Raw genomic sequence first — 27,999 nt, 5'->3', positions numbered from 1 at the left:
CCTTGCTTATGTTCTCCCTCCTTCTGCTCCTCATTTGGGTCTTAAGAGCTTAGTCCGGTGCTCCAATTTGGGTCTCTGTCTCTATCTCGATCCATCGCCAGATGAAGGTTCTAAGGTGATATGTAAGATATTCATCAGTGTGGCTATAGGATAGGGTCATTTCAGATTTCCTCTGCTCAGTTGCTCAAGGTACTAGCTGGGGACATCTCCCTGGACACCTGCGAGCTCCTCTAGAGTCAAGTCTCTTGCCAACCCTAAGATGGCTCCCTTAATTAGGATATATATTTCTCTGCTCCCGTGTCCACCCTTCCTTTATCCCAACCATCCCATTTCCCCAAGCTCCCCCCAATCTCCCCTTCTCACGTTTCTCACCCCATTTCCCCTTTGCCCCATGTCACCTCACCCCAAGTTCCCAGTTTTTGCCCGGCAATCTTTGAATGCTGAAGACTGAGCCAAGTTCCTTTAGAATGTTTATTGTAATTGTAAACAATGGTGTGTGTGTGCCTTTAGCTGAATATCTTCCACAAGTCTTTTTATTATTTGTTTTATTTTTGAGATTATAATTATATCATTTCCCCCTTCCCTTTCCTCCCTCCAAACCCTCTCATATATCCCTCTTCATGAATCTTAACTCACACCATTTCATTGTCCTCTTTGATGTGTGTCCAAGCTGAGTGTGTGTTCTAGGAAGGTAGAGCTCCTGGCTGGAATTGTCTGTCACTTTATTCTAGTGCTGAAGAGATGGTTTGTAAGTTTTTGAAGATCTGTTTTAATTATAAAAGTAAATTGAATGTTGAAAAGGGAAGGCTACATGGAAACAGAGTTAGAGGTGAGGGCTATTAAAGTAGCCGTTGTGCTGTTTGAACCACTATTGAACCTGCAGTAACATCCTTCCATTGGGTTTGAGGGTTTCAATTCCAGTTTCCACCAGAGAAGAAGGAATAAGAAAGCTTAGGGAAGAGAAAGAGCTTCATTCTCAGAGTCTGAAGGAAAATGGTTGGTGTGGGAGTGTCACATGGCTCAGGGCCTCTTCTTTTACAGGTGGTTCTCATGTGTTGGGAAAATCGTCTGTATGACGCCATGATCTATGTCTACAACAGAGGCATGAACGAGTTCATTAGCCCGATGGAGGTAAGATGCTTTCTAAGGCAAGGCATTTGACCTTGTCTGGTGCCCTCTGCTCTCCGTAAACTCAGAACAGTTGTTTCATTTGATCATTTTACAATTTTATACTGAATTCATTACTTTAAAAAATTAATTTTTTTGTTTTGTTTTCCAAGACAAGGTTTCTCTGTATAATAGCCCTAGCTGTTCTGGAACTTGCTTTGTAGGTCAGGTTGATCTCATCTCACTGAAATCTTCCTGCCTCTGCCTCCCAAGCGCCAGGATTAAAGGCATGTGCCTCCATGCCCTACTCTGAAGAATTAATTTTTTAAAATTACATTTATTTATTTTTTTGTGTGCATGCACGCCTGTGTGTTTATGTGTGGTGTGGTTAGGGCATGCGTGTGTGTCAGGGACAATTGATTCTCATTCTTCTGCCACATGGGTCCTAGGGATTAAACTCGGGTTGCCAGGGCTCCTTCCGCACTGAGCCATCTCACTCACTGGCCCTCAGCTTGGGACTTTTATGTGGTATTTGCTTTTTTAATTTCTTGTTGCTGATGGTTGAACTCAGGCCCTCTGTGTGCTGTGTGTTCTCTACCACAGAGCTACACCGTTAGCCTCAGGAGTCTTTAGTTGCATATGTGAATATTTAAATATTAGGGAACAGTAAACAGAAACAGTGCCTACTGTTAACTTTAAGTTCTGTTCTGTTTTATGTAACTTTCCCAAAAGGTCTAAGAAATTCGTGTAATTGTGGTAAGGAATGAAGTGCTGGTGGGCACTGCTGTCTTGAGTGTGGTCTTTGAGGTCCTGAGAGTCGTCAAAAGTCTGTGAGCTGCTATCTGTGACTTTGTGATTACAGAATGCCGAGGCTTTCCTGGTGGTGCTGCTGTCTCCCAGGACACCTCCCTGGGAGAATGTAGGAGCACAGAGGCTTTTGTCTCTGGATGGTGTGACCGTAGATACATGTGGTGTTCTCAGTCCCTGCTCATTGCCGTAGTGGCAAAGGTACCCCAGGAGCCAGACGCTCACTTTAGCATTGTTTGGCCAGCAGTTGTTCAGTTACCATTTGTCTGAGCACACCACCTTCGATTTTGGTCACACCGTTTTCCCGTGGTCAGTTTCTAACCCCGACTGTCGGTGATATTGAGACTCTGATCTTTGCTTTAATCGTGTCAACTGTCCCCTCAGTAAGGCTCATCCTTCCTCACATCAGAATGTTCTCACGCCACCTCAGGACCACCATTAGGGAGAACTAATGCGGTGTCCAGTTTTTCTCAGAATAATTCCTTAAAGCAAGTTCTAATTTGAGGCATTCATTCCACTTTGATAAAAAATGGTTGTTGAGGTAGGGTTGGTAAGATGGCTCAGTGGCAACCTGACCTTGATCCCTGGAACCTACACGGTAGAAGGAGAGATCCAGGTTCTCTTTTGACCCGCACACACGTGCTGCTGTTCACCCCCGCCCCCGCCCCCTGCACACTTAGAAAATACGTTAATTAAAAAAATTGAACTGGTTGCTGGATTTTTATGTTGCTTTTGACAGTTTCATTTTATCTGCTTTTGTTCACTTCCAGTCTGGTTTATGTTTCTAGCTTGCCGTGTCAGGTGGAACACGGCTTTGAGCTTGCCTCTCTTGTTCAGAGTAGTTTCTGCCTTGAATGGGTCTCTGCGGGGCAGCCTGGTATTTGCTACTGAGCGGTTTGGAGATGTAGGCAGTAGGCAGTGGGTTCCTGGCGTGGTTCCTTTTTTCAGTGTGTAAGGCTTAGCTGTCTTAGTTCGGAAGAGGTCTACATTAAAAGACAGTTTGCATCTTTTGAAAATTGCTAGGTTTTCCAGGATGAAAGACTGAAATCTCCCCAGTGCCTCGTGTCGGGAGGAAAGTCCTCGCCTCTACTAATTTAGGACCGAGTGCGGAGGGGAGCGAAGGGGCAGTGGGGAAGGGACTGCAGTATGCAGAGTGGAGAAAGCATGACCATCCAGTGTGTGTCAGCATCAGCTAGCGGTTCATTCTTAGAGCTGACCGCTCACTAATGGTTAGTTCTATGAGTAGGCAGCGGTAAAGGCTAGCACATCCAAGGCCTTAACCGGAAGGGAAAGGGGCAGAGTTAGGGCTTCCAGAGGAGAGCTTTTTGCTTTGTTTCCCTTTAAACCATGTGAGTCTCTCTACATTGGCTAGCTTCTCATCCTGGGATTTTCCTGTCTCTACCACCTGAGTGGTGGAATTAGCTGGGACTGTAGGTGTCTGCTCCAGTTTTTTGTGCTTCTTGATGCTAATGGACAGGTGAATGTGTATTTCTTGGTGCTAACAATCAGTACAGTGGAGTCTCACTGGGTACACAAACCCCATGCCCATCAGTGGATGGCCAACACTAAACAAACTCAGTGGTAGCTTTTGAGATTTATTGTTTCATATGGCTTTGTTTGAGCATTTTTCAACCTTACTGGTAATTTGCTTGTATATTATGGTTTCTCATTTGTGTTCTTATGGCTGTGTGTGTGAGTGTGGGGGGGGGATGCTTTTTCTTCTACTTTTTAAAAAATCTGATTTGTTTTTATTTTCCTTTTTGTTTCCGTTTGTTTGTTTGTTTTGGAGACAAGGTTTCTATGTATCTTTGAAGCCTGTCTTGGAACTAGCTCTTGTAGACCAGGCTGACCTTGAACTCACAGAGATCCCCATGCCTCTGCCTCCCCAAGTGCTGGGATTAAAGTCATGTGCCACCACCGGGCCTTTTCTCTTTGTTTCTAAAGAGAGAGAAAGAAGGTATGGAGTGGGAAGGCTCTCAGAGGAGTTTGGGGAAGGGAAATCGTGATCAGAATATATTCTATTAAAAGTTTTTATTTTCAATTAAAAAACAAAGTAAGGTGGATGAAAATAAGTTGTGTATAAAACTTGTGAACCTGCCTTAATCTTGGTAAGCAGTTCTTGTGTTTGGTTACAATGACAAGTGCAGCAAGGGGCTTGAAGCAGTTGAATGTCCAGAGCCACCAGGGTGATTCTGTAAGGGCCCTTAGTCATTACCCTAGTGTGACGAAGGGAACAAGATAAACCACTTCGAGGGGCTGACTCTGTGTATCTCAGATAATAAATATTCATAAATGTTGTTGTTAAGAAGGCAGTTTCTCTCTAGTCAGGAATGTTGGGCATGGTGACTTACGCCTAGAATCCCTGTACTTAAAGCTGAGGCAGGAGGATTGCTATGAATTATAGGCCATCCTGAGCTGCAGAGTAAGACCTTATCTCCAAAACCAGACAAGAATTCCTCTGGAAGACCCTGGCCATGATCTCTTTCGGTCTGTGGGTTGAGGTTGCGTAGGTAATATTGGGCTGCAGCTGTTGAGATGTCCCCCGTGGGCAGTGTCTTTACCACTCCCTGGGACGGTGTCCTTCATCTGATTACTATTCTTTTGAACACTAAAGCTCTTTCTGAACCTGAGATGCTTTTTATATCAAAAACCACAATCTCCACAAAGACCTTCATGTAGCTGGGGTTTATTAAATTAGAGCATGGCTTCAGCATTTCCCTGGTGATTCTTCTGAATAGCTCTGTTGATAGCAAGTTTTCTGTTAAGCACAACAGCAAATAACTCCATCAAAGAAAAGATTGATAACTTTAATGTTATTGATTATTTTTTAAAATATTGTGCTTTAAAATGATGATGATTTTTCTGTTTGAATTTAGAAACTGTTCAAAGTCATTGCCCCTCCTCTGAATGCAGGAAAAACTCTTACAGGTATGACTTTCTTTGTTACGTTGTGACTGACATATTTGATGGGGCTACACATGCTCCACAGTGCACATATGGAGGTCAGTGGGCAGCACTTCAGAGTCCTCTGCTTCTCCCCTTCCACCTTCACTTGGATTTCAGGTCAGACTCAGGCCACGAGGCTCAGACAACACGCGTTTTCACCCCGAGCTGTCTCGCTGGCCCTCTCCCACCTTTCTTCTAGAGACAGGGTTTCTGTCTGAACCCGGAGTTGTCTGCTTGGGTAATGCTGGCGAGCCAGTTCTGGGGTGTGCCTGGCAGTGCTGAAGCTACAGTATGCTTTTCTCTGGTTGCTGGGGATCCAGGCTCAGGCTCTCATGCTTGCACGGCGAGCGCTTCACGTCTGAACCATGCTGCCAGCCACTCCTACATTTTATTCTGATATGGATTTCCTGTTTCATTAGGAAAGGCGCATCAATATGTGTCTGCCTTTTGAACTGTAGTGAGATTTATTTTATGGCTGAGTGTCTGGTCTGTTTTAGAGGTGTTTCAGTCACACCCGGGAACGTGTGGAAAGTATTCTGTTTGGTGGGATTTTCTGGTATCGGCTTATGGTTTTATGCAAGTCTTCCAGGTCCTGCCTGTCTTCTGTAACTGCTTTATTGAAAACTGGTACAGAGATCTTTACTGTTATTTCATTGTTCTGTCTCATGCCTCAGTTCTTCCAGTTTTTATAGCTAATATTTATCATATAGCTAATGTTTATCATTTGGATGAATGGCAGTTTCATGGGACATCTTCAAATTGCTTATATCTGTGATGATATTTTATGTTTCAAATTTAATATAGCCTAACTCCTTTTGTGAAGTAATTCTTAAAGACTTGGTAACTGTTATCAGAATGTCTTTTGTTCATGGTAAATAACCTGGTAGCATTATATATCAAAATTACTTTAGTTCAAGTGGGAAAGTAGATCCCCACCAGACTCTCCTAGTTGCCATTTAGCTGAACTGAAGCAACAGTATAAATTAATTTTTATTGCTTTTCAAAAGTTTGTGAGCTGCATTGAAGGTTATGACTTCATGTGGAAGTTGCCGTTTATGAAAATTGCTAAGTCACACAGTGCAAGTGTTAGGAAGAAGCATTTGTACCTGGGAAACTCGGAAGACAAACCTGAGAAGGGATTTGCTTACTCAGAGGCCACGTGCTCCATCAGGGGCAGGCACACCAGCTTCTGCTTAGGCCACCCAGAGATAAGCTGCGGCCACCAAACTGTGCACAAAAAGCCCCATTCTCCACAGTTTAAAAACTGTGGTCTTCGTGCAATCAGAGAGAAGTGTCAGTACATCTCCCGCTAGGGCTCCTTTGCTGCTCTGTGGGTCTTTCCTGTCTCTCGCCATCAGTAGCTGCACAGATACTAATCTTTCCCTTTCACTCCTGCCCACCCTTTCAGCCCTCTGGTGGCTGTTCTCATTAGGTCTGTGCAGGATCTACACTCTCTAGCCAGTGGTACAGTTCCAGGGGTTGCCAGTGTCAGTGTGGTGATTTGAAAGAGTATGGCCTGCAAAGGGAGTGGCACTATTAGGAGGTGCGGCTTTGGCGGAGTAGGTGTGACCTTGTTGGAGGAAGTGTGTCACTGTGGAGGTGGGCTTTGTGGTCTCATGCTCAAGCCATTCCCTGTGGCTTAGACCACTTCCCGTTGTACGGAAGATGTAGAGCTCTCAGCTCCCTCTCCAGCACCATGTCTGCCTGCACACCACCATGTCCCACCATGTTAATAAGGGACTAAACCTCTGAATTGTAAGCTGCCACCTCATTGAAATGTTTTCCTTTCTAAGAGTTGCTGTGGTCATGGTGTCTCCTCACAACAGTAGAAACCCTAAGACCATCAGAACCTGTTGATCTTTATCTGGATCCTTGTCCCCCTAGCATCTTTGACCAGGAATCTCATGTGACATTTGTCCGTCTGTTGTTTTTTCTAGTTAACAAGCTAGTAGGTCATGGGTGACAAGCTCAGATCTGGATTTTACACCTCTGATAAAGTGATCATTGTAGTCTAGGCATTGACACAGTCCTGTGGTGCATGGCCCTCTTCTGAGTTCATCTGAGGCAGTCCCAGACTAGGATGATGGTGTCTGATGGTCTCTTTTCTCAGCCACCGTCAGTTCCTCACCATATTGTCTCCATCACCTTTCCTTCTGAAAATGCCACCTACAATCCGCTTGCCACTTTCTCATCAGGGGCACAGAGTCCAGACCCAGTCATGGCAGACAGTGCATTTTAAGGTGATTGTTTTCTGCCTTCCTGCATTGGTTCAGTAGTTGTCTTGGTTCTTCCTGAGTCTTCAGATCTGGACATCCAATAGTGTGGTGCTGACTCTGCTGGGACTTGTGAGGACCTCACTTCACGGTAACTGTCTACAATGGCAGAAGGTCATGGCCCTGAGACTGACTGCACCCAAGAATATCAGACCACGTACCTCCCCTAATAGCGGTCAGGGAGACCTACTTGCTTGATTCTTTTGTTTAGGAGTTTTCAGTTCCCTGACAGGTTAGAGTTTTCCTTTGGCCTTCATGGGCAGAGCTTCAGCGTCGGCCTCTGGTCTTCCCTGGGTGTGTACAGCTCTCAAGTGTGCTGTGCGGCTGGGATCCCAGGAGTACGTTGGGTTTTTAAACCCTTGCAGATTCATCCTTCTTAGTCCTCAGTGATAGCAGTGCCTCAGGCAGCTGCAGTGGTTGTTCTCACAATGCCCTAAGAGCAGTGCTCTCCTCTCGGAGGAGTGCTGGGTCTGGGTGAGAACGGTCATGTGGAGACTCTGGATTCTGCTGTTTCCCCCCTGAGTAGTTCCTAGTTCATTTTGCTGGGCAGCTGTAGTAAGAATGGCTCTTAAGGGAGCTGCCAGGTTAGTGGTGTACTTGACCCTAGGGCCTCATGCAGACTAGGCCCTCATTCTTGGGATTTCTGTCTGTCACTTAAGCTAGAGAAACTAGAAGTCTTCCTGAGTGTTGTCTCAGGTGTCACAGTGTACTTAATCCTAAGGGAAAGGCCTCAAGAGAAGAGAACTCTGGGTGTCCTCAGGTTGCTAGCATCTTCTTGCTCTTCTGTAAATCCACAGTTACTTTGTGTATTAAGTGCCAGCTTGCAGGGATTTTTGTTTGTTTACAATGATGGGGGCAGGAGTCATTTCGTTCAGTCTTAATCTGTTATGTTTAATTATAGCCCAAACCTTATATTACTGAAACAGGCTTGAAAGTTGGCTTTTACACATAAATCTACCATAAATGGATGTGGAATATTGCATTGAAGAATCTAGATGGAGTTGTTGAGTTTTTATGACAAAACTCTGAACACACTGGGAAGCCTTGAGCAGTGGAGAACGAATTAGATTTTGTTTACTGTCTCTGCACATCCACTGACCACCTGCTTGCGTGTCAGACACTATGCTGGCTGCTTAGAGGCCAGATCACAGACTTCCCTCTCCAGAAGAGCTCCTGAGAAGGGGATGGCAGAGAGGGGCATGCTAATTCATAGATTCAGTTCGCTAGGAATATACTACAAGCTAGATATACTCTTCCTGAGATTTCTAACAACTAAACAACTAAAGTATTTACAAAATCTTGTGCCAGCAAGATGACTCAGTGAGTAAAGGCTCTTGCTGCCAAGGCGGAATTCAAACCCCAGACCCACACAGTGGAAAGAGAAAACTGACTCCAGCTCCCAGAGTTCTCTTCAAACCTTACTGGCATGCACTTACGCATGCACACATGCGCTGAATCAGTCAATGAAGCTGAACTTGGTGCATCATGAGGTGATTGTTGTCGTGTGTCATACGAGTTGGGGTGGATCAAATAACACCTTTAATTAAAGCAAAACATAACTATTCATCTGGTTTTGAGAAGTTCAATTTTATTTGTAGGAACATCACAGAGTTTTCGTATTTTTGAAGATACTGATAAAGAGATTTTCTTCCTTGAATTATATCTAGGATTTGTGTTACAGAACCAGAAGTTCCAGCTTTTCATTACCAATAACAGCTGCCTACACCTTTCCCTCCACAGTGTCCCAGGCACCTCACCTTATTGATGGTGGTTCATCACGTGCATCCTTTACCCCTTAGGCTAGAAACTCATCGAATTATTTTTTGTGTTGTAAAAGTCTCACCAAATCACAGAATCTCTTAAACATAGTTTAGAATAGGCTCTTTAGTCAAGGCTTATTCTCCAAGCATTTGGAAACATGGCCTCCTGCGCCCTGTGCACTGTGGTAGGTGTTCGTGTGACCAATGAGAACACACCATAACTGTATCTCAGTGGTAACTGGCCATGGTCTACATGTCGCCAGCTTTTCTCCCCTTCCCTGTCCCCAGGCTGTCGACAGCAATACATAAGTGTCTACTTAACTCTGCCCGTGTCTGCAGATACAGTCTAATGGAATATTTAATGCGTGGCAGTAATCGTCATCTCACGTTTATGTTATTTGGAAACATATTTACTTCCTGCTAAGGCCAACTTTGAGAGTTTTCCCCCACATAGACGTCACAGCTCTGAAAAGGTCAGAGAGAGACGTGCTCAGTGCTTTTCTTTCTGTTTCAGATGAGCAAGTTGTTATGGGCAACAAGCTCCTGGTGTACATCAGGTGAGAGTTCTGATGTGTCCGACTGTCCCCCGACTTCCCGTGTCTGAGGTGGTATGACAATATCCTGTCTGTCTAGTGCTTTCCAATCTTTCAAAGCTATTTTACGTAGAGCAGGTTCCAAGTCTGGCAGTATCCGAAGCTTTTTGTGTTATTCCTGATAGACACTAACTCCCGACAGTGCCCACTAGTCCCCAGGAAGAATTCTCTGTTGGTGGCGAGAGACCTGCCGCGTAGTGTATTCTCCTTTTTCCTCCAGAAGGTCTGGGTGATGTTACCCCATTTTACAAATAAGGACAAGAGGTTTGCTTAAGTCACAGAGACATTAGTGACAGAGGGGAAACTGTACTGTTTATGTCCCTACCTGTAGAAGAGGGTTCATTCCAGCAGAGTATAAAGGCTCAGTCCTGGTGGAACTGACCATGTGGCTGCTTGGCAGGAAGGCAGGGAGGCGGCTGATCCTCTCAGCATCATTTTAGTTCCTGTGGCATTGGAGTAGACGTTGGCCAGTTTCACACCTCTTAGATTGGTTCACTAGTAAGGACACATTAACAGTTACCCGGCACTTTATTATCATATTCTAAACTCTAGAATATATGGTACCAAGTTGTTTCTGTTATTAAAAATGATGACGGAATCTTAGAGGTGTAAAGTTTGTCCCTACCCCTCCCCAAAAGAGTTAATTAAGAGACATATGCAGATCTCCATAAATAATTAAGATCATTAATTTTTTTAAAGAAATTCTGATTCAGAGGTGAAGCTCCAGGGCAAGTTCTTTCTCAGATGCAAAGGTCCCTGAAAGGGCAGTGGTCACCCCAGCTCATCCCCACAGCTCATTCTGCGTTTTACCCACCACCATGAAACCTCTAGTCTTAAAATCTTGGAGGCTATCAGGCCTCTAACAGGCAAACTGTAGTGAAATGGTACCATTAGGTTCGTTCTCAATGTCAAGTCTTTGATGGAGGGTTCCTATTGCTACTGCCCTTGAGTGAGGTACAGGAATGGAGGCTCCTGCTCAGACACAGGATACAAGGTGCTGCCCCCTGTTACCTATGTTTTCTGAACTGAGCATCATCTTTATATTTTTCCTTGAACTAGCACTTGAAAACATAAAAATTACGCATATTTACGTGCTACCATGTGGTGTTTAAGTGTTAGTATGGTTCTCTCTGGAAGCTTTCTTGTGAAACAGGTCAGAAGCCTTTGTAGAACATGGGCCTGCACCTTCAGACCTGACTCCACAGTCTGAGTCAAGCCAGACTCCCTCCATTGCTCCCTAGAATGGAGAGTTAGGAGGCTGCGCTGTGATTGACAGCTCTCAGGTTATGGCGCCTGGCTCTACCGTGCTCCCTGCCAGGTCCCCCATGCGGTGCTGACTCAAGTGACAAGCTTCTCCCACTCTAAAAGACAAGTCGGACATTGCTGTTGTTTGGGGGATTGGTCCAAAGTCCTCGGGGACCAGTGATGAAGACAGCCAGAGATGAAGCTGGCTGGCTGTAGCCGTTCCTCTGGCCTCCCCTCCTCATCCTGCTCATGGCAGCTCTTTCATTTTTATTCTCTCTCCCCCTCCCCCATCCCCCTCTCCCTCTTCCTCCCCCTCTCCCCTCCCCTTCCCCCTCTCCCTCTGCCCCATCTCTCATTCTCTTAATGCAAGGCATCTCCAGAATTTAAAGGGAAGTCTCTCCTTCCCTTTAAGGCCCCATCATGTTCAGATTTCCATATTTTATTGTTTTTGTCTAATGTTTTCTTCTTACCTTGAGGCCCCATCATGGCCTTGAGGAACTTTAATTACAATAAACCTGACTTGTGAGGGTAGTTTATATGTCAGCTTCCTTTCTGGACCAATCACTGCAGCCTTCTTCTCTTTTGACCCTTTCTTCTGGCCTCTGGAAGTACATGTTGCCCTTATCTGGTCTCAGCTCTGCAGAGCAGCAGGGACCTGGCTGTGATCCTGACCTGACCTGAGTCTGCGTCATGACGGAAGCAGAGTCTCAGGGTTGAAGCTGTTACTCACGTGACGTTATCCCCTCATGGGCCATCAGACCTCTTCTTCTTGTTTTCCAGCTGTTGCCTGGCAGGTCGTGCCTACCCCCTTGGTGACATCCCTGAAGATCTTGTTCCTTTGGTTAAAAACCAGGTGAGTATTATTATACAGTGTTTTTACTGTCTGAGTCTCGTAAAATGACTGTCTCAGTTAGGGCTTTTCTTGTGTTAAACACCATCAATAAAACCAACTTGGAGAGGAAAGGGTTTGTTTCAACTTACATAACACACTCCCTCTCTGAGGGAAGTCGAGACAGGACAGGGACCTGGAGGCAGAAGCTGAAGCAGAGGCCATGGAGGGGAGCTGCTTACTGGCTTGCTCAGCCTGCTTTCTCTTAGAACCCAGAACTACCAGCCCAAGCAGACTACAATGAACTGAACCTGCTATTTCAATCAGTAATTAAGAAAATGTCCTGTAGGCTTACCGACAGCCTGATCTTACAGAGGCATTTTTCTCAATTGGCTCTAACTTGTGTCAAGTTGACATAAAGCTAGCCAGTGTAATAGCTGCAGACACACTACAGTTAGACATTAAACATAACTCAGGGATTCCACTCTAAGGACAAGAATCTGCAGTGGTTAAGAGAGGATTTAAAAGAAACACTGTGGGACGCGGTGGCAGTTTCAAGTGACGCTCAGCCCGCCTGCGTTCCCTTCCACATGGACCCTTGCTCCGGTGAGGTGGCAGCTGCCAGGAGATAATCGACAGTTGCTTCCGACCCGCAGGTGTTTGAGTTTCTGATTCGGCTGCACTCCGTAGAAGCATCCTCTGAGGAAGAAGTCTATCCGTATGTTCGGACTTTGCTACACTTTGACACAAGAGAGTTTCTGAACGTGTTGGCACTGGTAAGGGACACTGTTATTCTTAAAGTATTTCCAAATGATCCAAAGATGTGTGTGTGTGTGTGTGTGTGTGTGTGTGTGTGTGTGTGTGAATGCATGTGTGAATTAGGAGAAGACCCCACCTAGTAGTAATGCTCCAGCAGGCGAGTAAGGAGTTGAAATGCAGCTCTTTCCTTCCTTGCGTTTTTGTTGGGTTTCTTTGTATTTATAAAATGCTTTAAAAATCAGAGTACTGTTTCCCATAATTTATTTACTTTTATTTTATGTGCATTGGTGTTTTGCCTGCATGCATGTCTGTGTGAGGGTGTCAGATCCTGGAGTCACAGACAGCTGTGTGCTACTATGTGGGTACTGGGAATTGAACCTGGGTCCTGTAGAAGAGCAGCCAGTGCTCTTAACTGCTGAGACATCTCTCGAGCACAACATTTTTGTTTTTTAAAAAGCTTTTGGCTAGGTGGTACGACCTTGATTCCATATGTTATGTCACCGGTGTCCACAGTACGGATGAGCTCTGAGGGAGACGTAATGAGTGTGGCAGAGTTAGCTGCAGTTGAGTGGACTGTGGAGTCCTGGCTGAAGGCGCCTTCATTTAGTTAGGGTCGTGGCTGGAGATGGCCCGGAGGAACGTGCTGTGGAGGTTCTCTCACATCTCACTGTTACAACACCTGCTAATTCTCCATGCCTTTGATTAGCAGTTGAATAATACTTCATAGCAAATGGGACTCTCTGCATCTTGAGTGACACCTGGCTGTAGCAGCCTGGGATGAGGGAGGGAGGAAGAGAGAGAATATGTTCGTGTGTGTGTGTGTGCGTGCTTCATGTTCTAATGTCAGAAGATGGAACTGAGATATTTTCTCACGCATCCTCTTGTCCTCAGACAGGGTCATATTTACGATATACTTCACATATTTAAGTAAAGAAATATCTCTGGTTGAACTTTCCAGATTAATAAATGTTCCTGTGACCTCATATTTTATTTTTCTGTGTGAGTGATTAACTTGATACTTCAATGGCTGTCCTTCCTTCCTTCCTTCCTTCCTTCCTTCCTTCCTTCCTTCCTTCCTTCCTTCCTTCCTTCCTTCCTTCTTTGGTAGTGGAGGAGAAAACTTATTATTGATGAGAGGGAGACGTAGTCAGATGCAGGGACATCTGAGAGAGGCCAGAGTGGAGGGGAAGGGGACCAGGTGCAGCAGCCAGGAGGCCCAAAGGAGAGTAGATGGAAAGCTGTTTTGTTCTTAGTAGTTGTTTTTAAAGCCTGCCATGTGTCAGGCAGAAATAGAAAGGGAAGGCATGCCAATCCGAGGAAAGAGAAGTTAGAGAAAATCCGTGGTCCATTTAAAGGCTAGCAGGTTCTTGAATAGAACTGATAGAGTCTTGAAAGCCCATGGCTGTGCAGATCCTTTTAAACCATCCACGAGGACAACATGCAGTCTGTTTCCTTCGTCAGGAACATAGCAACCATCGTTTCTATGTTATTTAGCATTCCTCAGAACCAGGCCTGCTAAGTGCAAACCAGCAGAAGATGCTCTGGGGTCTTTTCTCCTCCTGCTCAGTGTGCCCCATGTAACTCAGTTCCATCCCTTCGTGTGTAGTCCTGTATGGACTTAGTGCTTTTGTAACATACTGCTTTCTTGTTGCCACCCAGAATCCAGTGTTTTTAAGTGCTGTGCTTGGCACTGTTTGGAGGATGTGGTAACTCATTCTGGTAATTAGACTTTAAAATGTTGGCCTTGCAGAAGCCGTGCCATAATTATTTTTCTTTATTTTTTACACTTCTTATTATTAGAATACATTAAAAAATTTTTAGGTTATCATATTAAGTCCTTGGTTTCCTCATGGCATCTTCATACTTTGTTTTCGTCCGCTCCTCTCCCCGTGGTCCTCCTCCCAGCCAATTCTTTTCCTTTCTCCAGTAAGTCCCCTCACATGTACCCTGTCACCTTCCTTGGTGGTCTCTTCCACCTCCCATGACCCTCTTTCTAGATCACGTCCCACAACCTGGATTTGTAAATTCTCAAACACACACACACACACACACACACACACACACACACACGCAGATCCACAGACAATGTAAACTAGGTTCTGCATGTGAAGAAAGCATGTAATGTTTATCTTTGTGAGTCTGGCTTATTTCCTTCACATAATGATTTCCAATTACATTCATTTTCCTGCAGATTTCCTAATTTCATTTTTTCTTTATGGCTGTATAAAATTGTGTCGTGTGTATGGTCCACATTTTCTCTATCCATTCATCTGTTGATGGGCACCAAAGCTGGCTCCATTTCCTGGCTATTGTGAATTGCACAGCTGTAAACCATGATTATTTTAAAGTGCCTATCCCTGAAAATGCCTTTTCTTAATTGTAGAAATCATGAAAATAATTTTTCATGGCAGTAAATGGCATTTCAGTTATTTTCAAGTACTAATCTGAGTAGTGACTAAGCCTGCGGCTTTGCACCCTTCTGTCCTAAGGACTTGGTTCCAGGGTACCCAGTTCTGCGTGCCCAGTTCTGCAGGCGTTTCTGTGACCTCCACAGGCCTGCAGAGTGATGGTCAAAGGGAGGCAAGAAGGTTCAGTTCTACACAGTTCAGTAGCTGGTGTTGGTTCAGACTTTAAAAATCTGACCCCAAGTGGTTTATCACAGGCATATTTAAGTGCAGAACAACTCGGTGAAAACTTTCCTGGTGATAATTAACTCAGTCTCATGTGTACAACAAATCAGACGTAAATCTCCTTGAGGAACAAAGTAAGTTAAATAAAGATTGGACATGACTGCATTGAGATTCCATGGGATGCCTTCTATAAAGAAAGGTTCTGTACTTAGAGTACAGAGATGAGGGAGAATTTAGTAATTTGTTTCCTTCTGAAAGTAGCAAATAATAATTACTTAACATTTTCCCACAAAGACATGTTCTATAGATTGAGAAAAACAAGTCTATGATAATGGTCTGGGGAAGGATCTGGTGTGGTCACCAGGCTAGAAAGCATGTCTGCCCCCAGCTTTTTGGGCAGATAACATTGCATTCTTCCCTTAACAGACAACTCTGCGTGTTTAGCATCCCAGGTTCCCCTGGTGTCTATCTGTGACTGCTCTTTTGTAGCACTGCCTTGCTTTCTTCCTCAGTCACTTCGGTTGTATAACAACACTATATATATCATATTCATTTTAAGACCTTAGAATGTCATGACATATTAATAAATGCTGTAGTTTTCTGCTTAATTTCATAGAAATACATTATCATAAATATAAGACATAACTAGGACTGGAGTGGGCTCAGTGGTTAAGAGCACTTGCTGCTTTTGCGGAGGACTTGGGTTTGATTCCTAGTTCCTATGTGGCACCTCACAGCCATCTGTAACTCCAGTTACAGGAGATCTGATGTCCTTTTCTGACCTAGGTAGGCAAGTGGTAGATGCACATACATGTAGGCAAAACACTAATACACATAAAATAAACAATCAATCAATCAGTGGTTAAGAGCATGTATTGCTGTCCTAGAGGACCTGCGTTCAGTTCCCAGCACCGTTGTCAGTGGCTCACAACCACCTGTAGCTCCAGGGGCATCTAGCACCTCTGGCCTCTGCAGGCACCTGTACTCTTATAGAGATCTTCCACTATCCCCCCTGTGTGTGTACGTATGTGTGTATATATAATTATATATAATGTAATTAATTATACAGGTTATATAATCATGCAATTAAAAATAGTAAAAGCAAATATTTAAAAATAAATCTTTTTTTTTTCAAGACAATGTTTCTCTGTGTAGCCCTGGCTATCCTGAACCAGGCTAGCTTTGAACTCAGAGACTCACCTGTCTCTGCCTCATCAATGTTGGGATTAAAGACATGTGCCACTACCACTTAGCAAAAACAAACCGTATTTGTGAATTTGTGTGGGCTTTACATTATGTCATTTCTGTGGAAGGACAGCTTCTCTGTCCATGTTCCTGGCTTGGTTGCTGTAATATAAGAAGCTTCACCTATGAGTGGCCATTCTTTGTATTTGAAATATTTGGACTCACCATACGAGACTCCAGTTACTTTTGACCATGCTGGGGTGGATAACATTCTGATGCATATTTCCTCCACAAAATGTATCCGAATTAAAGAAATTACTGGATAATATTCCTTAAAAATTAGAATACAAAGATTATCCTCATTTATAATCATTGAGGCATTTTATAAAAGAAAATAAATTCTATTGTTTCTTGCTAAAGGGGGGATTTAATAATTTGTTTCCTTCCAAAATTAGCAACAAACACTTATTTTCAATTTTATCTTTCTCTCTTTTAGACCTTTGAAGATTTCAAAAATGACAAACAAGCTGTGGAATACCAGCAACGCATTGTGGATATTTTACTGAAAGCAAGTATTCAAAGATTGCATGTCTTTCTATTGATTGATACTGTATTAAGTGAACTGAACTTTTTATATCAAGACTTGGAACAATTTGTTCAGTGGAGCCATTTGTTACAGTGCTATTATTAGATTATGGTGTTTAGTCCTCAAGATGTGAATGAAATATTAGTGATTAACTGAAAAAGCTTACTGTGTCACAGTGTTAGACTGGATGCTGGGGTACAGTGTATGAGCCTCTAGAAATGCTTATTGTGGTAATCACTTTATTAATATGATTGTATGTAACAACAGAGACAGCTTTAAGAATTAATTAATGCCAAGAATCTCTGTCTCTTTCCAGCCTGCGTTGGTTACTATGGTATTACCATGTTCTGATGTGGCATTAAGATGATGGGTGACACTTAAAAATGATTTGAGGATTATCTCAATCCAGCTTCAGAGTCGGCAAAGACCTATTTTAGGCTCCGTGCTGTTGCTATGCGCGCGTGTAGAGACAGACGGGTTCTTGTCCTGTGTTGGCTCAGCTCTTCAGAAAGTTTCCATTAAAAGCTTAGCGTTATCACTCCTCATCTGCCCATAAAATAGAGGTTTATTCCTTTTAGATTACTTTGGTCAAGAGGCCATAATTAAAATGTCCTCTAGTTATATGTAGCATAAACACGCTGCAGCTGTGCTATTCTTGGTGCTATACAGAGCATACGCACAGTGTACACATCAGCTCAGCTCAGCTATCTATTAGCCTTGTAAGACAGGCAATGGTGACTGTGAGAACAGAATTTTTGAATTCTCAAAGCCAGTGAAATCCAGGTGGTTAATATAAAGACTTTCGTCTACATTCCCAGATAGTCTACCTATTTGTAGATCTGCCTTTTGTCTATCTGGTATTTTTCTGTGGCTCTCTGTTAGCTCATTTGCAGTTAAATTGTACCTGAGAGATAACTCAAAGTGACAGTAGTCTATTACGGAGATGTATTATTCTTTTTTAAGCTGGAGATAGGCAATCTGATCCAACAGAGTGGCTTCAGAACCCCCAGGGATTGAGTTCGCTCTGTTTCTATTATACTTAGCACATGGGTTCTGTCTGGTTCAGTGTAGCTGCTTAGGGCCAGTTGTTCCCTGCAGCTAACAAGTCCGTGTCATCAAGACCCAGAAGGAACTGTGTCCTTAAGGAAACGCCTTCAAAGTTGCATACTATAAATCTGCTTATAGCACGTTATCCAGATCTTTGAGAGCTACTAAGAGAGACCAAAGCATTCTGGGTTACCATATGCTCAGCTAAAAATGAGAACTTGTGTTTATCGGTTAGGAGGGAAGAACAGATACTAGAGATTGTGTTAGTGCACTTTTACCATCAGACAGACCCGAGATTTTATCGAGAAAAGGGTTTATTTAGCTCACGGTGTTGGAAGCTGAAAGCATAAAATTGGGTAGCCTTGCCTGTCCGGCTTCTAGTAAAGGTGTCCTTGACTTTGTTACAACATTGGCATCAAGTACCAGGGAATGTGAGAGGAAGTCAAGCAGTCAGAGAGAGATTGTAGGCATCAGGTGAACTCCTTTTGTGACAGCCCAGCATTAATCTTGTCCCAGAGCAATGTCTGCCATGACCTAGGTTCTGCCTAGTAGGCCCTGCCTATCAAAGATTTCATGTTTTTACAAGTGAGACCAAGCTTCCAGCTTGTATACCTTGGGGAACAAACTCTATCTAAACTATTGCGTAGTATATAGCAATTTTTGCTATATCCATCCAAGTGGTTTACTGTGACACCCAAGATCCTCTATATTTTATAGTCCCTGACTACTTCTCTAGCTGGTTCCTTTACTTCTTTGTCCCCCACCTCCACACACTTCTACATGCTCTTCACCCATGAGTCCTTGTCAGCATCTCGGCTTATGTTCTTTCAGCCACTCAACGCTGCTTTCCGCCCTTTCTTTTTTTTTTTTCGAGTCAGGGTTTCTTTGTAACTTTGGAGCCTGTCCTGGCACTAGCTCTTGTAGACCAGGCTGGCATTGAACCCACAGAGATCCGCCTGCCTCTGCCTCCCGAGTGCTGGGATTAAAGGCGTGCGCCACCACCGCCCGCCCACCCTTTCTCTTTTAGATTCTGGATTGCTTTCTGTGTCCTCTCACACCCTTCTCCGCGGGTTAAGGTGCCTCAATATTCTCAGGAGACTTTGTGCTGCACTTACACTCTGCATTGGAATTGTTTACAGATTTTCCTGTCTCGACTTGAGCTTCCTGAAGATAGGCACTGAGGATTATTAGTAGTGGCACTTGCTATATTAATTGCATTATTATGTTGTGCTGTATTTACTATATTCACTGAAGCCCATTGTTGTAGGATGCCCAGAGCATGTGCTCTCCAGTGCCTGAAATCTGGTACCTGTCTAGGAAACATTTATACGTCCGTCAAGTTGGAATTTGAATTTGAAGTTACAGTAGTCTGGAAGGATGTTCTCCCGATGCAGAGACTGGGGCTCCGAAACTCCCCGTGACGGCCAGTGGGCGGCTGTGCTTCCATGCTGTCCTCAGACAGTTCACTTCGAATCAATAAGGCGTGAACATAGAGGCCACTGGTTTCTGGTGACAGTGTTGTACGTGTGCTGAAGTGTGCTTTGAGGGAGGTTTCGAGAGGATGCGAACAAATGAATGGCAGGGTTCAGGTAGCCGAGGTTTGGGCTGTGTGGTTGCAGAGAGGGAAAGAACTCAAGAGACCAGGGGATGCCTAGGAAGGTTTTTAAGGCCTTTGAAGTATTTTGGAGGAAATATGAAATTATAAGATAGAATCAGTTAGACACTTGCTGAGTTGGCAAAGGAATCTGTTATGAGTTTGAACTGAGTATGAGTTCTTAAAATGTTTGTGTAAAGTCAGGCAGTTTGGGGCCTTACAGAGCAGAAGAAGGGCTAACGGCAGAGAGGAACACTAATTGGGCCCTGAGATTGGAGTCCTAGACAAGGGCCCTTGGACACCAAGCAGGGTGATGACTGATCCTGGGAAAGCTCTCTAAAGATCGCGGCCTGGAACATGTGTTACATAGCTGACTGGCAGCATAGATGTATTGGGAGTGTATAACTGGAGGTGTAGCTCAGGGCTGTGTGTCTTGGTACTGTTACTTGGCGATGATAGTATACTTGAACAAGTGCTGACTGCCATCTTAAAGCAGGAGGGCAAAGGAAGGGGCGTGTTGGCCACCAAGTAAGATGGTAAGTCAGACCTAGGCCCTGAGGGAGCATTTCATAGCAGCGAGATCTCACTCCTTTTTGTCTGAGTGGAGGGTAGCAGAAGGAACTTGGAAGCCTTACAATGGATATGCTGGGTTCTACACCTTCACTTGTGGTAAATTTACCCCAGTTAATCCAACTTGACAGCCCTCAACATCCAGGATCTTCAGTGACAAATGTCTGCATTCTTTCTTTGCTAATGGCAGGATCATCCGCCCACTGATCATGCTCAAAGTGTGTCACTCTTACGTTTTCCATATGCAGGAACACATGTCCTGGCTGCTCTCTGCACTGAGCATGTGTTCCATCACTGCTGCGGCAGTGTGGGACCTTCCTCCCGTGGGCCCGTGCAGCCCTCACACACTGGTGTCTTGATAGCATATCCCCTCTGTACACAGGACCAGTTCCCAGCACAGCCCTGATCGCAGCCCACCCCTTCGTCCCATGGTTTGTGTCATGTCTTCCAGATTAGCGAGGCTGTCATCTGATTTCTCCTCTCTCTGCTTCTTCGTTCCAGAAGAACATGGGGTTTCCCTGGCAGACAGCTGCCCCCAGTACCCACACCATTGTTCTCGCCTCTCTCTGTTGTTATTTCCAAAGGTTCTACTTAAAACTTCAGAGCTTTGCTTAGGAGCTATTTCTCTCTCATTTTCTCAGAGATTCCTTCTGTAACCTTGAATCCAATGTACTGTTGTGTTGTGAGTTGTTTTTTTTTTAAAAAAAATTAGGCTTCTACATTTTTTTGCGTTTACAATGATGTAATCTGACTATACATTTACAATGATGTAATCTGACTATACATTTTTAGGATGTGTATCTGACTCATCTTTCTTCTTTGTTCATAACTGCAAATGCTGCTTCTCAGTCCCCTTCTCCATTTAAGATAGGATCCCAGCCAGGGAGTGGTGGGCAGGTCCCCCACCTCACTTAACACAATCAAGATAACCCTCATACACACACACAGGATGCCCGGAGGTCTGTGGCGCAGGTGATTCCAGATTCTGTCAAGCTGGCAATCTGTGCTTCCCATCACCCTGTCAAAGGCCGCTGTCATAGCGCCATGTGTACTGGGGGACATAGGACACAAGAGCAAAGTTAAACCAGAGGAATGACTGATTGGTAACATAAGCAGCCACCTCCAGGGCTGTCTGCAGACACGGCAGACAGCAGTCACCCCACAAAGGCAGCGGTAACTGCCTTCCTTCTGGGGTCCCATAGTGGCAGGTAATCTTACTTTTAACCCCCAAAGCAGCATTCTTCTTCCTTGTTGATAGGCAGATCTGTAGTAAGGTTAGCAAAATGAAATGAGAATTATTTTAGTAGGCGTCGCCAAGGATCCCAGAGAGAAGCGATCATTGTTTCTTTGAATTCTTCAGGAATGCAGCTCTCGCTCGCTAGAAACATGACAAGACCACCCTGGTGTTTCCCTGAGAATGTGCACGGAGCTGTGTTGCTTCTCAAGACGGTACTGAGCCCGGCTCCTGTACCACTCATAAAAGAATATTCTTAGCCAGCGGTGGTGCTGCACACCTTTAATCCCAGTACTTGGGAGGCAGAGGCAGGTGGATCTCTGTGAATTTGAGCCCAGTCTGGTCTACAAGAGCTAGTTCCAGGACAGGCCCCAAAGCTTCAGAGAAACCCTGTCTCAAAAAACAAAAACCAAAACAAGACAAAAAATAATATTCTTGTGAGTCTTCACTCGTGAGGCTCCTGTGTTTGTGCATATGCTTGTGTGCATGCATGTGTGCCTGTGTGTGTACTAGTGTGTGTGTGTGTGCCTGTGTGTGCACATGATTTTGATTCAAACTAGATGGAGTATTGCCTAAGTGATTCGTTTTGCTCACCAGGTTATGGTGGAGAATTCAGACTTTACTCCATCACAAGTGGGGTGTCTCTTCACGTTCCTCGCTCGGCAGCTTGCAAAGCCTGACAACACCTTATTTGTGAACAGAACTCTCTTCGACCAAGTAAGTGTCTACAGTTAGACCTGGGGCTGGTTTCTTCTGTTCTTGGGACTGTGTTCAAGTTCAGGGTCTGATTTGGGATGTGTGTTTTAATGATGTGTTCTGGGCAATATGATTCTTCCAGATGCCTAATATTATGGAAGCATGGCTTATCAGTATTCTATTTTTAACAGTTATTTGGTTACTCTAAGTTGCCTAGGATTTCTTATTCTGAATTTGCTAACTTTGACTGATGGTAAGACCATATTGATGGTTTGGAGAAGAGATTACTTTGGAAAATCCTAGTCTCTTTATACGTGACTTTGAGTCTCCAGGCGTTCCTCAGTCACAGTGTGAACATCCCTCCCCTGCATGTCCACAGGGAGCACGAAGACTACCGTTGTCTGCAGAAGTCGGTGATAACTGTGCTGTGGGGAGCACTTCTCAGAGCCAGGAGAGCGCTGTGTGTGTTACCAAGTCTGCCAGATGGTCTAAAATCAGTCTAAAAATCCTCATTTTTCAGAGAAATCTCAGAAAGGTTAAACAACTCGTCTAAAGCCAGACTCAGATTATTATTTTTTTCTAGCAGAAATCTTATTATATATGTTAGGATAGGATTCAGATTCAAGCACCCTGACTGAAGTCTGTGCTTCCTCAAAGTGCAGTGCTTCCAATTATACTTCTCCACAGTAACGAAATGTGTGCACGCAGCCAGCCGGTGGTGGCACACACCTTTAATCCCAGCATGGGGAGGCAAAGGCGGTTTTTATCTCTTCAGTTTGAGGCCAGCCTGGTCTACAAAGTTAGTTCCAGGACAGCCAGGGCTACACAGAGAAACCCTGTCTTGAAAAACAAATTAATTGATAAAAAACAAAACCGTGTATGGTACACATGCTAAATTGTAGGCCTCCTTGAAGCCTGTGCTGCACACAGTCGCCATCAGCTGGGACAGAACTGCACAGGGCGGTGCTTGTCACAGCTGAGCGAGAATTGCCAACACGGAAGGATAATTTTTGCTGTTACCTTTGGCCAGGTCCTCGAGTTCCTCTGCAGCCCTGACGATGACTCCCGCCACTCTGAAAGGCAGCAGGTATGAGCGCTAGTACCCTTTGCTAGAGACTGGGAAGAAAAGTGTGTTTTAGTTACCTTTGCTCTTGATTGATAAAATGCTCTAACCAAAGCCCTTAAGGGAGACAGAATTTCTTTTAGTTCATCGTGGCTGAGCAGTTTTCTCTGTAGGGGCTTGAGGCAGCTGACTATGTTAACGCACACTCCGGAAGCAGAGATGGACAAAAGCTGGCACTGAGCCAGCGGTTCCCTTTTCCTGCAGTCCAGGACCCAAGCACAGAGAATGGTGCTGCCCCCTTTAGGGGTGACTTTTTCCTCTTTCCACTCCACAAACATCATCAAGACAATCCCTCACAGTGTGGCCAGGGCGAACCTAGTCAAGATACATACCCCCAGGTGCGCCCGGAGCCTTCCTGGATGGTCTCAGGTCAGTCAGCACTCTCACAGAGAGCCAGAAAGGGCTCTGCTGTAGTAGCTCCGCTACACAACAAGGAGATGGTTTGGACAGACTCGAGCTCACAGGTGGTGGCAGTCAGTGTGGATAGGAAGACACGTGCAGATTTGGCCAGGCAGCTCCAGCCCCATAGCGCGTCCTGCACCCAGCGTGTCTGCATTATGTAGCCGCAGTCAGTGTTTGTTCTGCCACTCTTCCTAAGGTTCTGTTCTGAACCACAAACTACAGGACCCTGAGTGTTGGCGCGTTCAGTTCTGGGGGTACACTAAGGTGCTGCCGTACAGAGTGCTCCATTTGGGCACTAGAATCCACCTCCCCGCTCCCACTGGGACAATACAATACTGGCTACCATTTCTTCTTACGCCACTTTCGCGAGAGGTCCTTCATAGCCTGTGCACTGAAACGGTGGGTGCTAAGCCAGCCCACTTGAAATAGTAAGTATAAGTCACAGGGATTTGGAGTCATGGCTGTTGAGTGGCTTTCCTGGGTGTATGTAGTGCACGGCCTGGACATGGGGACTCTGCGAAGTAGGCTGGCGGCCGTGAACTCTAGCCGCTCTGCCGTCTCCCGGCCACCCGTGCAGACTCCCCGAGAACAAGGCCAGCGTTTGATTTCCTGTTAACTACACTGAGTACAAATAGCAGCGAGGGAACTTTTATTTTGTATATACCTGTTTGTCTATACCGTGAGGGCAGATCGCAGTGTGCTTGGTGTGAGCATATAACCTCCGAGAATAACAGGCCTTGTTGACAGAGGTGAATTAATGCGGTGTGTTTCCTTTTCAGCTTTGCCGTTAGTGCTTATGCGTCAAGTCTGAACATTAAAGCCAAACCTTGAAAAGCAGCCACATCACCTTAGCCACACTAATTAGAGGTGCCCCATTCACGTGGCTCTCCCTCCTCAGTCTCTGAAATACTGAACATTGATAAAAAGTTGTTCAAGGTCAAATTCAGATTAGGACAGGCGACTTCCTTCCCCCTAACCCAGGACTCCTTCCACCGGTTGTCATGTATCAGATTTGGTTCATGCAGTAGTCTCAGTGTTTTCCAGTGGTGTGCTCATAGTCGATAATTAGCTCCCCAAGTAGTTCTGATATGATTGTTGCCATTTATGTAGATTTATGTAAATGAATAAGGTGAGAGCAAAACATGACTGCTCTGCCCAATCAGCATTTGTTGTTAAAATCATTTTTGTTTAGTTAGCAGACAAGATGAGGGTTTCCCCTGGACATTTCCTCTTTCTCTATGCAGTCCTGCACACTCATACCGGCACCTGCACACACCCTACCCGTTACTCTCTTGTTACTCCTCACAGGGAACAGTTTTGTTCCCCTTTACAATGTAATGCCTACGGACAGACATACTTCAAACTTACGTTTATTTACTTTGAGTGTGCGAGCATGAGCTGCAGTGTATGTGTCCAAGGCAGCTTTCAGGATTAAGTCTCTCCTTCCACACTGGAGGCCCTGGGATTGAGTGGGTCAAGTTGTCAGGCCAGGGGGCCAGCCCCTTCACCTACTGCCAGCCAGCCAGTCACACTTTTTAGCTTAACTGCTTAACTAATATTTTTTCCACATTCTTTACCAGGGACTGACAAACTATTTATGTCAAGGAACCAATGAATAAACATTTTAGCTTATGTTGACCACAATGAGTCTGCCTTCTTTTGTTTGCTTGCTTGTTTTAACAACCCTTCAAAAGTAAGATTTTTTAAACAACATTTTGATGATTTTTAGGCATGTCACTATAGCTTATATAGTCTTCCAGTGTGTTGTTACAGTTATGGAACCAGAAGATGCCTAACTGCACACCTATGTGTCAGTACCCCCTTTCATGCACACCTGTGTGTCAGTACCCCCTTTCATGCACACCTGTGTGCCGCTGCCCCCATTCATGCACACCTGTGTGTCAGTACCCCCTTTCATGCACACCTGTGTGTCAGTACCCCCTTTCATGCACGCCTGTGTGTCAGTACCCCCATTCATGCACACCTGTGTGCTACTGCCCCATTCAGATGCAACTGCATGGGAATAAACAGCCTCAAGAGCAGATAGAGCAGCAAAATTTAATGAAATAATGGGAAACGATGAGTTTTGATTTTCATTACCTTTGTTTTTAACATACATAGTTATAAATTAGTTTAATTTTTAATAATACTGAATAACTTGCTCACAAAAATCTGTGATGATACTCTAATGAGTTGGTGAGATTGTCTTCAGCTCATTGCATTATTTTATTCCAAACTGACACAGTGAATAGGTTTCTTTCCTTTTTTATTGCATATGACATTACATTCCAGTGCTTCAAACAGATTAAATTTGGGTCTTGAATATAAAATTCAGATCAGTTTTGTTTAACATCAAAATAATAAAAAGTTCTTGGTGAAGGTTTCCTGGCACCCTGGCAAGGGTCATGTTCATCTGCATCCTGAGCTGGCCTGCAGGCCTAAAATCCTAACCACACCATTGTTCTGCTCATGCTCTATCTCTGCCTACTATGGGAAAGTGATGTGAGTGCCAGTATTTTGTCTTTTATTGTTTTTGTATTTTGTCTTTGTTTTCGAAATGAGGTCTTGTTGTAAAGCCCAGGCTGGTCTAGAATTTATGATCCTCCTGTCTCAGCATTCTGAGTGTTGAGATTATATGTGTGTGTTGTGACACTTGGATTAAAATGTCCCCCCTTTTTTTGAGGCAACTTTCATGTGGCCCAGGCTGGCCTTGAATTCACTATGTGGCTGAGCTGACCTTGAATTCCTGATCTTTTTGTGTGTGAGGATTGTGGGCTATAAAACTGCTTCAGAAAAACAACTCTGTAAGTCACAGAAAACAGTCACCGCTTTCCCAAGAGTTCTTCAAGGTCAGAGTACTTCTAGAAAACAAATATTGTGTTTTAATGTTTACCCTAGAGTGACTCTGCTAGATCCCCACAGAAGGAACCGTGTTTGATTCCCAGCATCTGTGGGGATGCAGCACCCTCTTCTGGCATCCTCAGGTTCCAAGCATGCATACATGGTGCACATACATGCAGCAAAACACGCATACATATAAAGTACAAACAAATAAAAACCAAACTTCTTAGAATGGTATATACAGGTTTTTAGAGGTTAGTGTGAGTGTGCGGGTTGTACCTGAAGATACTGTGGTATTCCTTCCATGTTTGAAAAGTAGAATTAGCACATGGTAGTGAACACAGTACTAAGACACAAGGAAGATGGTCACGGGCTTGCATGGGTGAATGGACTCTCAGAGAACAGTAAATAAACCTCACAATGTTTTCTCATTTGTTTCAAATCTTCAGGTCCTTTTAGAATTGCTGCAGGCTGGAGGCATAGTTCAATTTGAAGAGAGTCGGCTCATCCGCATGGCAGAAAAGGCTGAATTGTGAGCTGTTTTGAAGTTGTATATTAATTTTCCATAGTACTGTTAATTCTCTAACGTGAAACCTAGTTTATTTTACATTTCTGCTTATTTTTATTAAGAAAGGGTGTAGGAATAACAGCCTCAGTAACAAAAACATAAACATGAGGTTTTTTGTTTGTTTTTTTGCCTTTCACATGAATTCTAAAAGTTAGCAAAATTTGAGAAATTATAGCCTGAATTAGAAATGTGTATTTTCTTTAACGTGAAGGTAAACAAGCAGTCTCCCTGTTTCACCTTATTTATACTCGATTTATTTATGTCTGGTATTTTGAGGCAGGTTCTCACTGTGCAGCCCTAGGCTGTCCTGGAATGTGCACCGTATAACGTGTGTTTGTCTTGTTGCTTGTCTCTGCCTCCCAAGTGTGGCACCATACACATGCCCAGCTCTAGATTTTTTAAAGTAATATACCTGTGGTATTTGTTGGATTATGACCGTTATATGCAATAGAAATGACTTACAGTTTAGCATAATAAATAAGATGCAGTGTGTTGACACCTAGTTTATTGTATTTAGTTTTGAACAAAGAAACAATATTGCAAATTATTGATACCTAGCACCAGCTATTTCTTTAGAAAATAGACATCACACTGTCTCTTTAAGGCCTTTGTAAACAGCGTTCAGCCGCATCTTCAGTCAGGAGGCAGGAGAGAAGCAGGCACTCCTCTTTCTTAGATACCTGATACCCATCACGTACTCTTGTCTGAAATACTTGGGACCAGATTCCAGAGGTTTGCAGCGTTCACATGTTCATGTGATTTATTGTGTCCCTGATGTGAATTCCAAGTCTGAGACGCCCTTGTATTTAACATCCTTAGACCTTTATTTGGCACTGAAAATGACATCATTCCCTTTCACTCACACTTGAGTAAAGTTCTGAATGTCAGAGGCACATTGCCACCTGCCTGTTTGGCAACTGAAGTTTGTCCTTTCTGCTTCCAGCTATCAAATCTGTGAATTCATGTATGAGCGAGCACACCAGTATGACAAAATCATTGACTGCTACCTGCATGACCCGTTGAGGGAGGTGAGTTTAAGGACGGCTGAGCCTATGTCTGAGCCTCCCCCACATTCTCGCTCCCCTAGCCACAGTCACTTGGTTTTTGTTGAGTTTCTGCTATAATTAAAATATGCAGTTTCTGAAGTTTGAGTATATAACTCTGTGATGGTCGTGAGCAATTGTAGAATTAAATATTGTGCTAG

At 44.2% G+C, this 27,999-nt stretch overlaps 1 protein-coding gene across 1 annotated transcript in view; it reads left to right on the top strand.

Moving 5' to 3' along the window:
• Positions 1-27,999, top strand: part of Vps8 (VPS8 subunit of CORVET complex) — a 192,890-nt gene that overhangs the window by 62,012 nt on the left and 102,879 nt on the right. Inside the window, exons 20-29 of the mRNA XM_050146426.1 lie at positions 1,042-1,131; positions 4,791-4,842; positions 9,408-9,450; positions 11,512-11,584; positions 12,217-12,336; positions 16,631-16,702; positions 21,763-21,882; positions 22,892-22,948; positions 26,677-26,759; positions 27,739-27,823. Coding sequence (XP_050002383.1) covers positions 1,042-1,131; positions 4,791-4,842; positions 9,408-9,450; positions 11,512-11,584; positions 12,217-12,336; positions 16,631-16,702; positions 21,763-21,882; positions 22,892-22,948; positions 26,677-26,759; positions 27,739-27,823 — 795 coding nt within the window. The remainder of the gene's footprint in view (positions 1-1,041; positions 1,132-4,790; positions 4,843-9,407; positions 9,451-11,511; positions 11,585-12,216; positions 12,337-16,630; positions 16,703-21,762; positions 21,883-22,891; positions 22,949-26,676; positions 26,760-27,738; positions 27,824-27,999) is intronic.

The sequence above is a fragment of the Alexandromys fortis genome, unplaced genomic scaffold (genome assembly GCF_014885135.2).
Source record: "Alexandromys fortis isolate MF-2015 unplaced genomic scaffold, M_Fortis_MF-2015_v1.1 scaffold_56, whole genome shotgun sequence".
In the NCBI taxonomy this organism is placed as follows: Eukaryota; Metazoa; Chordata; class Mammalia; order Rodentia; family Cricetidae; genus Alexandromys; species Alexandromys fortis.
Note: the sequence above shows the minus strand (reverse complement) of the source record. Positions and strands in the feature narration are given on the sequence as shown.